The 15572-nt window shown below is 51.5% G+C and overlaps 1 protein-coding gene across 1 annotated transcript; it reads left to right on the top strand.

Moving 5' to 3' along the window:
* Positions 1–300: 300 nt before the first annotated feature.
* LOC100906527 (netrin receptor UNC5C) lies at positions 301–14064 on the top strand. The gene is made up of 7 exons (XM_029110747.1): positions 301–567; positions 8472–8897; positions 10262–10564; positions 10639–11112; positions 11416–11592; positions 11722–13156; positions 13578–14064. Exons 1-7 carry the CDS (start codon positions 486–488, stop codon positions 13747–13749), a joined length of 3069 nt encoding a protein of 1022 aa, XP_028966580.1. The 5' UTR covers positions 301–485; the 3' UTR covers positions 13750–14064.
* The last annotated feature ends 1508 nt before the right edge of the window (positions 14065–15572 follow it).

Below are 15572 nucleotides of genomic sequence, written 5' to 3'. Positions count from 1 at the left end.
GGACCATCATTCGCAGCTGAATATCGGGAGCCCCGGTGGCGGAGTGGAAGATTTCGCTCGAGTCATGCATGCGATTTTCTGGTGTCGAAGCTGATTCAAATTAATCGAGAACGGAAGCTCGCACCGTACTGTGCTGTTTCCGATTCTACAAGCCTGGGCACGTGATAGTTCCAATACGCGCTGCGGGACCGTTTGGTAGATGGCGCTCAAATGGGTGGAGAGGGACCGGTTGGGGAAGGAGACAGCCGGCGTTCAGTCCGGGTCCACCGGATCCAGTGATCAGATCTCGCGGTGTCAAACGACCAGATGTACATCCGACGATGACGTGAAGACGATTGTGAGCCTATCGGAGTACCGGGATCCCGTGAATTTGGATAATTTTCATCGACGACATCATCATCGAGGAATTCGTCACTCACAGTGCCTGGGAACTATAGTGTCTCAACGATGAATGTTCAGTTCGTGGAGTAGAAGCTCGAAACACGATGCTCCGGTCGTGGATTTTATTCCTGTGCGCGCTTTCAGTTCTCGCTGAAGTAAAAATTGCAAACAACGTTCCTCCAAAAGGTCAGTCCTAGAGAAGTACGAAATTGCTCAGTGACCACGGTCGCTCATTTGAATCTGCGTCGAATCGTAATTTTTCACCAGTCCGCGCGAGACCATGTCCCCGAAGGAACGGCGTGAAAAACGTGAATTAATCGAATGTCGGGGATAGATTTCCAAAATGAATTCAGTTTAGGCATTAGAGTTTTCTCCGGGATTTTTTCTCATCTACGCGAGACTCTGTGTACGAACACTGGATTATTGGTATTGCTCCACGTTCTCCCGTTTGGCGCACCTAAATCCAAGACCCAGACCGGCCGACCGGTAAGCTACGTGTCAGAGGTGACAATCCTTGAATTTATGCCTCGGACATCACGGATAAGTCGGCTCCTGTTTTTTTCGAAAACTGGTCGAGAGCCTCCCGTTGGCACGTTGTGGGGATCGCGGATGTCGGCGCGCCGGCAACGAGGTCCGGGCGCCAGAGAGCAACGAATTCAGTACATTATTTGTACATAGGTCGGACAGAGATTTCATATTTTATGATCGATCGCGTGAAGGACACCTCGACGATGCTCTGATGAATCGTTCGTACAAGTCTGGATTGTGATTGTGATTGAAAACACTGCACCACCGCTCCGTACGGAGAGTTTTGATTGAAACTCGTCCACTAACCATTGTCGGTGGTTGAATGAACGAGCGCTACGTAACGAATCGGCGTAGTCAGACGGATGAGACCGAGAAGATAGATCAAAGACAGCTGGTGACGTCGTTGTTGCGCGATGTCGCGCATTGTTCGTAGCGCCACCGTGCTGCTAGGATGGGGTGGATACGCGACGTACGCATTCTACGGACGTAATGGGCACATCCTCCTCCTGGCCAGGTGAAAATCCATGAGCTCATTATGGGAGGCGACATCGCGTGAAATGTTTCGTCGCCCCGAATCCTTCCGACTCCAGCGAGCCAGAAATCAGGTTCCATCTACGGAGATCGTATCCGACCGTGGATACATATAATTCGACAATTACGACGTTCGCAGCTGTGTTATGATCATCGATTACAGGCAGAAACGGAGTCGGAACAAGCTCTTGATTCTTTTTTCCTGTTTCTGCTCCGACTGTAGATTCGGCATCCCAAATAATTATCAATCGTATATCCAGAGCGTACTGAAGGGTGTCGGGTCTTCTCAGTCGCCCGAGCCAAGTTCTCTCGGTTTCGTTTCTTTCTCCTGGCGGAGTTTTCATCGAATCGATTCCGAACAACGTGCTCTACGCCGCTTGAGCTCAGGCAGAAAACGACGGAGAAACTCGTTTTTTTTCGCTCTCCTAATTCCGTTCCAGATCGTAATGAATGCAGTCTCGCGCGGAGCTCTGGGAACGAGGTGTCGCGACCTCTGGGTAATAAGAGCTCTCAATTATTTGGGCTTTCCGATGCCGGTCATTTCCGTGGTCTTCTGGCGTTCTCTCGTTGAGGTCGAAACGCCTCCTGATCCCGACCCGGAGTCTTCTCCAAGATACTCGTCGCAGACTTGTCGCTGCCTGTCGGGAGTCTCTCTTCGCGAGAGCACCTTTCGAACTATCTGCTGCTGCTCGTGACAAAACTTTGTGGTCGAGTCGATTCCGATGAAAGGGCCCGGGTGGGGACAAGGCTAAAAATCAACGAATCGTTTTTTCAGCGTCATTGTTCTACGCCGCCGCCCGCTCCGAAGATCGAAGGTGTTTTGACAAAAAGTTTCAAAGGTCTGAGGGAGGCTCTTCTCCGACGCTTTGATGAGAACTCGAGTTTTTGCCCACCGGCCTGATGCTTCCGCATGAAGCGGGCCGACCTTTGGCGGATCTCCTTGCTTCGTCGAGAATACGTCAGAGGGAGAAGCTTCGACGCTGAGGTGATTTTGTTCTCTCACTGACCCATCACTCAATGAAATGAGCTCAGTGAATTATATTCGATGAAGTTCTCGATCGATCTTCATTGAGAAACCTGTCCGGGTGGTCTGATTGGATTTAGACTTCGTCAGTAGACGTGAGACAATGAAGTAAATTCTGTCGGCAGTGTGTGGGCGATATTTTCTTAATCACTGTCGAAAGAGCCCTTCAACGAGGAATCAGAGGTAGATATCTTCGCATCCTTGAGGAATTGCCACGGAGTCCAAAGTTCTGATGGACGCCAGAGAAAAGGATCGTTGCTCGTTCTTCTCGATTCTTCCTCCGACGGGGAGCTCTTCTCGGAGCTCCCCGTCGACTGTAGCCCAGGTCCCTGACATCTCGTGTTGTAACTTATTAATTTAATTAACGCCGAATGCTAGTCGGTCTAACAAACTACAGCTCGACAGACAGCAAACCTAACTGAGTGAGAGACGACGGAGCCCGTGTTTATCTTCCCACGGCTATCTGCGAGTTGTTCTCCGCGGCGCTCTTGGATCGAAATTCGTCGTTCGATCACGCTGTGAATACCTCTCAGCATGCCTCTTTGAGTTGCGCGTGTGTGTAATTGTATTCGCTAATGCGCGAACTTCGAGGGTCATCTTGTGCGTCTATCGGTGCGTACATCCGTCTGCCTGACTCGACACCCGTCCACCATTCCGGCTCTCTTAATTTGCCTTCTATGTTGGAGATCGTCGATCGACTCTCGTGGGGGAAATTTTTCCCCCTGTGCTGCCGCCGAGGTGCTGTAGTCCTCTGGCAGGGGATTGTCTTTATCGTCTGTCTTCGGATGACTCGACGAGGCTTTGTGTTGACGGCGGATGTCGTGAGTGCGACTGCAGTAATGATTGGAGAACAGCGACAAGCTCACACTGCCCTTCCCGTATGAAGTATTTAATGGCCGGGCTCATTTCACGCAGTGTTGCTCTGGACTTTTACACCTGCGCGACCAGAAACAAAATGCGTTCGGGGTTCAAGTTCTTCTGGCGCATTAGACTTCCCGCTCCGTTTCCTTCTCACTCTCTATCCCTCTCATCTTCTATCTGTTTTTCCCTTGGAGCCGAGTGCATTAGAACGTCGACGACATGCTCATTTCATTACTCCGGAGGTCTTGATTGTTCGATGATACGAATGACGCCGACGATCCGAGCCCCGAAGGCTGTAGAAGCTCCTAATCATCTCACGGCTCATCAATTTTCCTCTATTTGGTCACGGGGGTTTTTGTCTCTCTCACCACCAAAATTGAGTCGAAAAAGGAGTCCTCAATGATAAAAGGAATCGCTGGAGTTGGAGCGGCCCTCCGGTGGCGTTTTCTCCGTGTGGAGGCGGGATTGATAGAAACTGTGAGCAGCTCTGCAGTCCGGAGGCTAAAGATCGTGGCAATAAGAGTTTTTTGAACCTCGATGGCTGTGGATGTCGTTAATGCGGACGCTAATGCCGTTGAGCAGAAGACGAGCGGATGAGAGAGGCAGAGAGAGCCTTTCTTTCTCCCGAGCTCCCCGCCGAAGAAGCTCCTGCATCCAATCAAGGAGTCCGCTTCCCAAGAAGTCTTTGTGGCTTTTAATCAGATTCACCGTTATCGAGGTAGCTTGAGTTCCCTGAGCGGTATCGTCCGGTGATTAATGACGACTCGCTGCTGGTGACAATACATTTTCTCAGAGTACTCCAAAAAGCGATCTTTTTTTGAGCTCCTTGTGGTTTATCTCCTCCCTCTCTTTTTAGGCCGTGCATTGTGGAGTGGTTAGGGGAGATAGGTACATTTCCTGGAGACTCCCACCTCCCATCCCGTCGGAAAGTAAATCTCCTCATAAATGTGAATCTGAGACAGTCCTGATATATGCACGTAATCGTCCGCCCGAGATTCCGCGCCGCCGCGGCTTCGTCCCCCATTCTTTTGCCCAGGGGACGTTCCGTCTGATCCAAACGGCATTTGACCGTAGACAGCTTTGATGAGGGTCCTGGGGCTGTTACGAGCGGGAGCACAGCTACATCTGACTGAAAATTATTTTTGGGCTACGTTTCCCCGGCCCGTTCCGATAAGCACGGGGCATATGATCGATAGACGAATTCTGTTTTGAGTGCTTCGAGAATTCGCTCCAATGTCGCTGACGGCTCGACGTTCATACGCACATGTGGTCTCTTCGAACGACGGTGGTGTCCGGCGGCGAGCGCTGAGTTGTTCGTCGATCGGTCGGTCGGACATCTTCAATCTGCACCAAAGAGTTCTGCTAAATAGATCGTGGGGTCAAATCCACCCACCTTGATGATCGGACGCATGTATCCTTTCGTGAGCATCGGAATGCGGCTTGAGAGAAAGAGCGGAGCAAAGAGCAACAAAGATCTGACGGAAGAGAACGAAATAGATGCAGACAGAGCGAAGGGGAGCAGAGCGCGTGAACTTCCCCGTCTAAGATTCAGAATCCATCCCCCGACGAGTGGCGTCGACCAAGACTCCATAGGGCATGAGACGAGCTTATCGATGATGAGTTTGTTCAGGTTTAGGTTTGCCTGCGGGAGCGGTCGAAGCTACGACTTATCTTCGCTCCTTCCAGGGCCTCGCCGAAACTCGGCCTGATAACTTCTAGAAAGGCCGTCTCGTCGGAACTCCATGTACATTTCCCGAACTCAGGGAATTTGTTGAAAAAATAATAATAATAAATGATGGACAACCATACGACCCCGTGAACACCCGTCCCGTGAGCGACAACAGCTAAAGCTACAGCGGTAACAGAAGCAGAAACTCCATCGAGCGTGAAATATGGAGGATAAGGAAGTCGTTGACAGAAACACACACGGATTCCTTATCAGCTCCGTTCTCTGGACTGACAGATCGGTGACTGACTGACTGTCACTGATACCGTCGTCGTCGCCACCGCCGGGCCGTCGCTCGGACGCTTTATGGAGTTACGCGCGTCGTCGCGGAACACCTGGACACCAGACGTGGTGCAATGTTCCGCCGATTGTCCCGGGATCCTTCTCATTTCTACGGCGACGGGAAGATACGAGTCTCGTGCCAGTGCGATGTCGCTTCCTCCTCGAGTCTGAGCAGCAGGGAGGGGGAAGGAAATTCTCGCATTCAATCAGCGGATTCTCGTCTCTCACATGGTCGTCTACGAGTTCTTCCGTTCGAGCGGCGGAGGAAGTCTCGACGTGTCTTCGTGGAGTAGAAGGGAAGCCACGCAACGATGGAGAAGGATGCGTTCGAGGCATCGCGAGTTGGAGGCAACCGACCGAAACCCGGGGATCCGCAGTCTGTCCGTCTATAAGGACTTGATGGAGGGAGAATTCTCTTGGAAACAAGTGGTGAGATCGAAAGGAAAAACTCACGCATCGATCTCCCAATCACTCGACGCTCGAAGTGAGTGAGCGGAATGAGAATCGAGGCGAGAAACTGTTCCCAGAATCCAATCGAAAATTGACAAAACCAGCTGTATCCTTCTTTCAAATACGTTCGCTTCGATGACGATCGGTGGTTTATTTTTCGGAGTTCGTTGAGGATACTGAGTTCGGCACCGAAACAGATGATCCAATTTAGGGAGTCCATCAGGATGAAAGAGAACTCCGTTAAGTGGGATCTCGAAGACTCTTCTTCCTTAATGCTTAGCGAGAGCGGGGCGAAGGCGCGACGTCAAGTAGGGATCTCTCTCGTCTGTGATGACACGGCAGTGCTTGACGAGCTCGACAGACATCCAACGACTTCTTTTCGCTCTCCTTCCCATGCTCTTCTCTGCTCCCTCACCGCTTGCGCGAACAGTGCACCCGCGATTAACAGTTTCGATCGGGGACGTGGGTCGTCGCGGCTCTGGGTGGGTCTGACGCGGCTGATTGACATCATGGATTGACGGCGACTCGAATTGACGCCGCCGGCCGCAGATTGATTTGTCGTCAGAATTTCGACGGGATCGCTCCGAAAACGCTCCCGCCGGAGCGTAAAGAGACCAGAGCTCATCGTCGGCTTTTATTGGGCTCTTCGCGCTATGCGGAAAAGTTGTTCCACGAACTCTAGGGACTTGACCCCGGACTGGGAGTCGGAGATGATTATCACAATTATTCGATCGATCGATCAATCAATCCACAGTTTTCCGGCGAGACTCCATTCCCTGAATATTGTAGTGTGCACATACTATACGCTTCACGGTTAGGATTGAGCCGATCGATTGAGGAGAGCGAAAGCGGAGCTGTACAATTATTCTGTCTCCCTGTCGATCATGGCTGAGACTCATCGAGGAAACCTTGAGAAGAACCGTTGCTTCTCGGTTCGGCGCAGTACGGTGACGGAGCTAGTTGTGGGAGAAAAAAGACGACGACGACATCAACAACACCGACGACCAGCAGTTACAGTGAATAGACAAACGGACTGAGGGCCGGGTGGATGGATGGATGAATGGATGTGTTGCGTGGTATGGGAGCCATTCGCCCGCTGTCAATTACTGCAGCCTGTGCTGGCTTAGTCGCTTCTGACGACTGACTGGCTGAGTGAGTGAGCCATGTGCTTGGTCGGGATTCCACGAAGGCATTCAGAATGGCCCCAGAACAACGAGCTTCGCTTTACTATTTCTCTGCTCCTAAGTTTCTCCACGGCTCCTGCCGACTATGAATGGCTCTGACAACTAACTCTGACTACCGACAGCAAGCAAGCCAGCCAGCCAGCCGGCCGGCCGGCCGGACGGACGAACAGGCTGGTGATGACGATCCGCATGACGAACTCTTAGACTGACGATGGTCAATTGGCTCTCGGTCAGTGATGACTTCTGGTAGGGAGGAAAAAATTGACGACGCCGACTCTTCGTCACGAGAGCTTCAACTCACCGCGTATCGGGGCGCAACATCTGCTCGAGGAAGATCCGTCTGAGCCTATCAGGAAGTCGGGGGCTGAACGATTTGGACTCCGATCGTAGCCGACACCGAATGAGTTCCCAGTGTGCACAGGAGCTTCTTGTTCCAGCGACGAAAAGAGGAAATCGAATAATTTCCTTTCCTCTAGCCCGACGGAAGCGGGGACGGCACCCTCGATCTTCGCCGGAAGAGTCGGCTCCGAGGTGGACCACTCTGATGACGAAATCTTCCTATTGCTCTCGGAGCTCGAGCGCTAGAGGAGACGGCCCTTGTCTCGAATCTAATGCACATGTTTTGTGAAATTTTGAAAATTGGCTCGATGTCGTCGCAATATCACTTGAACGGAGCAGCGGAGTCCTGTGGAACGAATTATCGGAGTCGCGAGCATCCGATTGAACGCCATCGCGAGAGACACGGGGCGCGGACTCGGCAAGAGATACAGAGAGGATCCACATATTTTTCACTTTTCATTTCTCTCGTCTCGTCTTGATTCGACTGTTGATGGCGGCCGGATGCAGCTGTGTTCAGCAGTCGGCGAGTTCAACAATGACTCTGCTCTGTGAACGTTTCCAATTAACAACGGAACGAGGCTAATCTGACATTCCTTAAAACTGTCTCCCCATGTTGTATTCAAAGCGGGCTGGCAAGCAAGCGAGCAAACAAACAATCGACACGAGTCTGGGGCTCCTTAGTATCGTTAGAGCATCGAGTTCGGCTTGAGCGCACAATTGTTTCCGATGAATGCGGCTTTGCGGAGACAGTTCCACGGAAAGAGAAACCAAGACAGAGCGTTCAACCCAGGTCATGGGGAGGTAGAGCTCCTCTTGCATCAGGGAAAAAAAATCGTACCGATTCGTATCCCAAATCACAATAGGAAATGAGGAGCATTCGATCAACGCTCCATGTCTCATGACTGAAATTTAAAATTTCCTCTCGGGTCGCTTCGCGACACACATACACTATCTGGGTACGATGTGTATCGCATGACTTGACACGGACGGCTGTTCCCGAACAGTCTTTCCCTCACAAATCTCCGTTTCCACGGTCTCAAGCTCAGCACCTGCTAGATCGAGTCGAGAAAATCATCTCGCTCCTCAATACCTCGGACCATTCCAGGATTTTCCGCCTTGGGGGAGGACCCGAATTTTCTCAGCCTAATGATGTCCGTTATTTCAGACGACTTCGACGCGGATGAAGATGAAGGCGCTCTCCTTCACGAGATCACGAACAAAGGACCTGTCATCGATTCACATCCCCAGGATATGGACGTGGTCTTCGGGGGTGCGAATTCTTCCACCTTGAAATGCTCCGCGAACCACGCGCTCTCAGTGCAGTTGATCTGCTCTCCAGCCGATCCGAACTCAACGGTCTCGGAGTATGTGAGAGACCACGCGAAACTCGTTCCGTCTACGCTAACGGATTTGGTTGATCCGATGACCGGCATAAGACACATCGACCTAGAAGTCAACATGGATCGAGCGGTTTTCGGCGGGTTCGCGCCTGAGAACGGTACCATTCCACGGTCGCTGTACTGCGTGTGTCATGCGTGGAGCTCGCAGGGCAACTCCACCTCGAAAATTGCAACGATCCGGTCGATACCAGGTGCGTGGCATCGAGTTCGTTTGAAAAAAATTCGGATGGGCTCTAAATATCCCATGCAATGAGGAGGACCTCCAGAATCTTGAGTCCAGATGAACCGTGTACAGTAGAACCTCGATTATTTCGACCAGTGACCACCGAAAACGGTTCATATGAGCAGGGTTCCGTAGGAATACATGGGGAACTTGATTGAATCAATCATCTATTTCCACAAACTTTGACGAGAAGCGAGGTGAGTCCTCGGAAAGCTAAAAAAATCGAGGCGAACTTTCTAATAGTTGAAATACTCGAGGTGGCTTTTCGGGAAGTGTCTACGATCGGGGCTCTACCCTTTCGCTATGACACCTCGGTTATACCAAGCGTTTTTGGCAAAGATTACCCACTTAATATACTCGAGGTTCTACTGGTGATATTTCGGAGAGTCAGAATTCAATTTTCTCAAGAAATATCGAGTGTAGGAATAGATGGACCAGATGCCTTCACGTCGATATCTCGAGATGTGGGCGACAGCGGGCCACGAGAACAGCTTTGTTTTAGAAATTCGGGATCGATGATGGAAGTTTCGAGTCGAAGATTCAAACGTGTGCCTCGAGTCATGACTTCTGTAGCTCACAGATGGTGCGATCGGTTAGATCGAGTTCTCTCCGATTGTAGCGTTCCCTGCAGACACATCTCTCGTTCTCTTGCCTATATATAGAGCCAGGGAATCGATCGGAACTTATCTTTCAACAGCATCGTCACAGCGTTGTCGCTGCCGGCGGCGTCGTGGGTAGTTGTTGCTGTTGTCGTCAGGTGGAAGGGTTCCATCAACTCTTTTCAAAACGCGGGACAGCAATCTGAATGGAAAAGAGCTTCCCTCCTCGACAGCGGAGCCCGCTCAGCGCCAGCCTCGGAGACGCTTCCACGGGCTCAAAACTTCCGGCCGTTTGTCATCACATCATTGGAATCATCTCTGTTTATTTGATACAAAACCCGATGGGTCGCGGAAAGACAAACCCGCTGGAGAAACTTCCTGGAGAAATGTGCGGGACCGATAGGTTGAGATCTGTCATATTTTTTTCGTCACGGCTCTCCGTGGCCAGAGTTTTGAACTGTCTCGGCGAGAGAGCGTCGACTGGCTGGCAGGCTGGCTGGCTGGTTGCTTGCCTGCCAGGCGTTGGCTCACGCATTCGATTTCATGATCTACGGCGCCTTTCGGCGGCTACGGTAGCAGCTCTGGGGAGTTTCAATGCTTCCGAAAACACAGAGGTCGCCGGCCGGCCCGCCCGCCGCTTCAATCAATCTCTTAGGAAAACGTTGTTGATAGCTCCTGTTTACGGAAGTCCGTGGAGAGGAGCTCCGACTGCTCACAGACCTCGAAATTTCAGGCCCACCGATCGATCACAAGAAAACCGTCAAAGAAGTCCCGAAGTACCGATTAGCTAATCTCGGCGAGAAAGTTGAGCTCGAATGTTCACTCACAACGACGCGAGCGACCCGCACCAAAGCCGATGACGACGATGAAGGCGAGGTGTCTTGGTTGCTCGACGGGAAGCACTTCATGCTCGATGACAACCTGGAAGAGGAAGGGAACAAATTGCTCATTCTCCGAGTGAAAGTTAAAAACGAAGGAACCTATTCCTGCAAGATCGGGGATAAAATCGGCGACCCAATCACAATCGAGGTCAAAGGTAAATAAATGCTTCCATATCTGAAGCTTTCGTGGATTTTCAGGCTTTCCCTAATCGCGATCGATCCATTCCAGCTAACGGAAACTGGTCGCCATGGGGCGCGTGGAGCGATTGTCTCGCGCGTTGCGCTAAAGGCAGCCGGAGCCGGACGCGGTCGTGTACGAATCCGGCACCGAGGAACGGCGGAAAAGAATGCCAGGGCGATTACATTGAGAAGGAAGAGTGCACGTCATGGAAGGATTGTACGTCGAAAGAAAAAGACGGTGAAGAATCGGGCATCTGGACCAGCTGGTCATCGTGGTCTGAATGCGGTGCGAACTGCAAACAACATCGGCAGCGTCGATGCATCTCGAGCAAGAAAGGCTCGCGTTTATCGACCCCAGTCTGCAGTGGGAGGAACTACATCCAAAGGAACTGCACTGGCGGCGAATGCTTGCCCGAGTCTCCAGAAGTCCTTGCCGGAATGAAGACCGTGCAAGATACTTCGGGAAGCGCACTCTCGAACAATTTCCTCCAGGACCAAGGGAACACGGGACAGCACGAGCAAGGTAAGCGATTTTCCCCCGGGATCCCTATCCATTTCGAAAATTCCCTCCGCGGGTCCTCAACCTCGAATTTCGCCGGCGACGCCGGTACGCTTCGACAAAGTTTCGAGCCGTGCTCCTATCCGAGGCTCAGAAGGCGGGGAGATCCGACAGAAAAAACATAGGCTTCCAGCCTTTCCGCCTCTTCTCTCGTAGATCGGCGAGAAGTGACGTAGACAGCAAGCCTTCCAGCCAGTCACTCAAGCGAGCAGGCGGGCAGGCAATGATCATATTTCAAGTGAACTCAAGTGAATCCATAACTCTTAGGTTTCTTCATGTCGCACATAGGCGGTCTGGAGGCGATCGCCATGGTGATCGGAATGGCCCTGGCGGCAATCATTCTTGCATTCACCTTCCTGATAGCCCTCCGCTTCCGTCCGAGAGACACTTCGTGTCACGGAGACAAACCGCATCACGTCTATCCAGCCGTGCCTATAAATGCCGGTGAGTTTTTTTTGTCTTCGTCTTCTTTTCTTTTTTCTCCATTTTTTTTTGTTCCGTCACCGCTCTTGTGGGGACTGAGAGAATGCCCTCGGAGAATGTGGGAAAAACATCTCGCCTCTTCTCCCGCAGGTCTTTCGACGTTGCCTCCCGACGTGACGCCGAACTACAACGATCCACGACTGCACGAGTATCTTAGCGAGCGTAAGCTGGATACTGCGGTTACGATCCCTCTTCTCCAGCAGCTGTACACCGCGAACGTCTGCCCACTGCCCATGACCCCGTCTCAAAGCAGGTCAAACTATAACTCTCACCGCTCTAGAACTCCGAGCTCTACGGAGAAAACTCGCACCGACTCCGAGTCACAACACTATTCAGACTATGGGGCGCCCACTTCGGAATACGACGATATGATCTACGACACAATCCCCGACGAACTCAAGGACCCGTCGGATCGATCGTCGTCGTCGTCGGATCAGATATCGTGGGGAACCATAGGGTCTGAGGGAGGGAGAATTAGCTTACATCATCTAGGAGTTTCATTAATGGTGCCTCCGGGAGCGATACGCCACGGCAAGCGAGAGTTGTATGTCGCTGTTCTCAGAGAGGATAAAGATCGGCCCAGCTGGCTAAAGGAAGATCAGTGCGTGCTCAGTGCTGTGCTCCAATGTGGTCCGAGTGATGTGCCTCTTGCGCGACCTGTGACCCTTTCTTTCGATCACTGCGCAAGTCCTCCTCCGGATAAATGGAATATTCATGTTTTGAGCGCGGACGGTGACTGCGACGGGGCTCACTCGCGATGGAAGCCCGAAGTGTCACTCAACTCGAGTCAGGAGTCGACGCTCGACGGCTCAAAGAGCGTCTTCTGTCAACTGGACAACGGCCTGTGTCATTTGCAAACGACGAAAATGGCTCGTTTCGTTCTCGTCGGCGAATCGCATGCCAAATCGTACGCCGCTAAATCTGTTGCGTTGATCGCTTTCCTATCAAAGATCTCAAGTCTTTCTCAGAACGAACATTCTGTTCGGGTGTACTGCGTCGAAGAGACGAAAGCCGCCGTGCGGAGCGTCTTCAACGGCGAGGACGGAAAGAGCGTCCTCCTCGACGAGCCCAAGAGCATATTGCTGCACGATGGGGGCGCGAATCTCTGTCTCACGTTGGAGAGTAATTCGCTTTCCCCCAACTGGAAATTCAAACCGGGCGCGAATCAGCAAGAAATCCCCTTCAAGCATGTTTGGTCGTCCCGACTATCGTTGCTGCACTGTTCGTTCGGATTGACCGCGACCACGGCCACGACAATGGATCTCCAGTGCCGGATCGTTGTCTATCAGCGCGGCAACCAGTCCCATAGACAGATCCTGCACCTGAACTCGGCAGCTATTCACCGGCAGCAGCTCACCAACTCAACACACAGCCTCATGGTCACTCGAGGAGGTTCGTCCGTCGTTCCGTCCGATGGTTTCCGAATGAGTCCTGAAGCACGCAGTAGGATATGTGCCTTACTGGATCCCCCTGACGACGAGGGCAACGACTGGAGACGACTAGCACAACATCTAGGCATCGACAGGTGATTATGACTTATTTGATTCAATTATTATCCACCCTAGTTTTCATGATCACCCTCTTTATATACATATACAAATCCACCGTGGTGTTCGGTGGAGGTTTAGGGAAAAATGATCGAGCTCCGCTCTGAAACCTCGCATGGGAAATATGTACATACACGTCTCATTGAAGTAGCTTTCGGAGAATCGAGTCGTAGTTCTCGTCGTACGGTCCCTGCCGTCCACACCGCACTTCAGAGGAGCATGCTTCATCCCAGAAAAAAAAACACCCAGAATAGCTTTCAAGCGCTATTTCACTGCTTACGGAGCAGGTTCGGAAAGCCTCCGAGCTTTCACCGAAACAAAAACCACCATTCAACGGGATCGATGCATTCATCCAAGAATTCAGGAATGCATTCAAAAATCTTCTTTAACGTCTTCCAGGAACCACGGATACTTCGCTTCGAAGAGCAGTCCGACGAGTTGTCTGCTAGATTTGTGGGAAGCTCGGAATCGTGAGGCAGGCGCAGCTTCGAATCTTTTAAGTCTACTCCGTCACATAGGAAGACCGGACGTTACGTCAACCATTGAGAAACTCGTCGGGGCTTGGGTATGAGTTCCCGGAACACCCAGATCTCTCGTTTCAGCCACAGCTGTACTCGTTGCCGCAGTTGTTGACGGAGGGTAAATATCCGCGGAAATTCGCGCGCGTACACACGCAAATCTAGACACGTATGGTCGACTAGAGCTTTCAGTTTTTGGAACTGTGCCGCTGAGGCGAGCTGCAATATTATAGGATGACAATGTACAATCTTCGCCACGTACACACGAACAAGTGATCTTTGCGTACGCGATATTCACCGCGAACTGTAATATACGGGAAAGATGGAAATCTTGGAATGACATAGCCGATGTAAAAACGCCGATGTATAAATCTATTTGTAAATAAACTTTGCAGTTTAAACGGTTGGACAAATGAAAGCTCATTGGTATCTATGTATCGATCTATTATTATTATGTATTTCCTTCTCTGCTCTTTCCGACCCAGCTCTGGGTGTTTTTTTATATCGGGACTCGCAGGACTGATTGTGGCTCGGCTCGATCCTTGGATTTCTCAGAAATTCCCCCGCGGAAACTCCGTCCATCCCCCGTTAGTCGCGGCAGTGTTCCCGCGTGAGGCGGTGTACCTGTGTACTGGTAAATTTACTTTTTTTCGGAGACTTTCTCACGCACAATGGGAGCTCCGCTTCAGAAACTTTGTATTACATCTCCCCTCTCCCGACTCGCAGCCTCCCGTTCCGTGTTTCTGGCTCTCGGTGTATCTTCTTCGTCTTCTTCTCGCGGCTTTTCTCTGCCGCCCTTAATGACTGGTATTTCGCAGCAGCAGACAACTATTGGACAGCACCGAATAAAAAAGGACGCGCTCGTGTGGACGGCAGTGAACGATCGCTCCGTGACTCGTATCCAGATCCCTGCGTCCGGATTTCAGGATCGATCCGAAGCACACACGGAAATTCTCATCGATGTTCCTTCAGTTTCAAGCCGTGACAAAATACTCGCGGTGACTAAAAACGTGTGCGACGTTTTTCGGCGAACTTTTTCATGGTCTCGATCCTCACTTACTAACATTCGTCGACCGTACGAGCATGTTCTCTATGCAGCCGTCACGCCTCTCCCCGACGTATGAGAACACCGGTTCCCTTATCAACTGAAACCATCACATTCGGTCTCGGACAGTAATTTCCAATGAATTCCTAGAATTTACAGGGAGACCTAACGGATTGGAATTCCATTGACATAGCGATGTCCGGGGCGAGGTACGAGTTATACCGGCGCTGCGCTCAGAATCCCACCATGTCGAAGCGGTAACGTATCCGTGTCGGCACCGGGTGGTCTTTCTCTTCTGATACTTCCCGCGATTCTTTTTTGACACTTCGCTTCTCCGACTCGGACCGGTGATAACGCACCGTGAAGACTCGACGCCCGACCGGTGTTGGCATGCTTAATCGATGACACCGCGTTCTCCGTCGATGTTCCTGACACCGAGCACTCAGATCTCTCGATGTGAATTTAATCGAATTCAAGAATCGGATCGCGTTTTCCCGTGAGCGAGGGGCAACGATCCGCCAGAGAAGGCTTCTTCCATTTGAGGTAGCGCGGACAGGTTCCTCGGTCCCGTTCATTGCATTGTTGCAAGATGGAGCTCAGACGAGCCGGAGAGCGGGAAAAACTCTCCCGAGCGCGGGAAAACGCGGAAAAAAAAAGAGAACGTCAGTCCGCGTTGATCCGAGCTGTTGCGACACCCTACCTATGAGCTCGCGCCGCATGCTGCACAGGAAAAAGGGACAGTACACCTAACGAGGTATTCGAGCGAGAGCACAAGATAGAGAGAACCTCGGGAGGGGGGATTTCCTTAATCCTACAAGTGCGTCGATTCTC

Source organism: Galendromus occidentalis, unplaced genomic scaffold (genome assembly GCF_000255335.2).
Source record: "Galendromus occidentalis unplaced genomic scaffold, Mocc_1.1 scf7180000075388, whole genome shotgun sequence".
In the NCBI taxonomy this organism is placed as follows: domain Eukaryota; kingdom Metazoa; phylum Arthropoda; class Arachnida; order Mesostigmata; family Phytoseiidae; genus Galendromus; species Galendromus occidentalis.
Note: the sequence above shows the minus strand (reverse complement) of the source record. Positions and strands in the feature narration are given on the sequence as shown.

Excerpts from the sequence above, each read along its gene's own strand:
- LOC100906527 (XM_029110747.1), top strand. The coding sequence starts at position 486 with ATGCTCCGGTCGTGGATTTTATTCCTGTGCGCGCTTTCAGTTCTCGCT. Across the intron at positions 10,565-10,638 it reads AATCACAATCGAGGTCAAAG|CTAACGGAAACTGGTCGCCA; the intron begins GTAAATAAATGC and ends GATCCATTCCAG. Across the intron at positions 11,113-11,415 it reads CACGGGACAGCACGAGCAAG|GTTTCTTCATGTCGCACATA; the intron begins GTAAGCGATTTT and ends CATAACTCTTAG.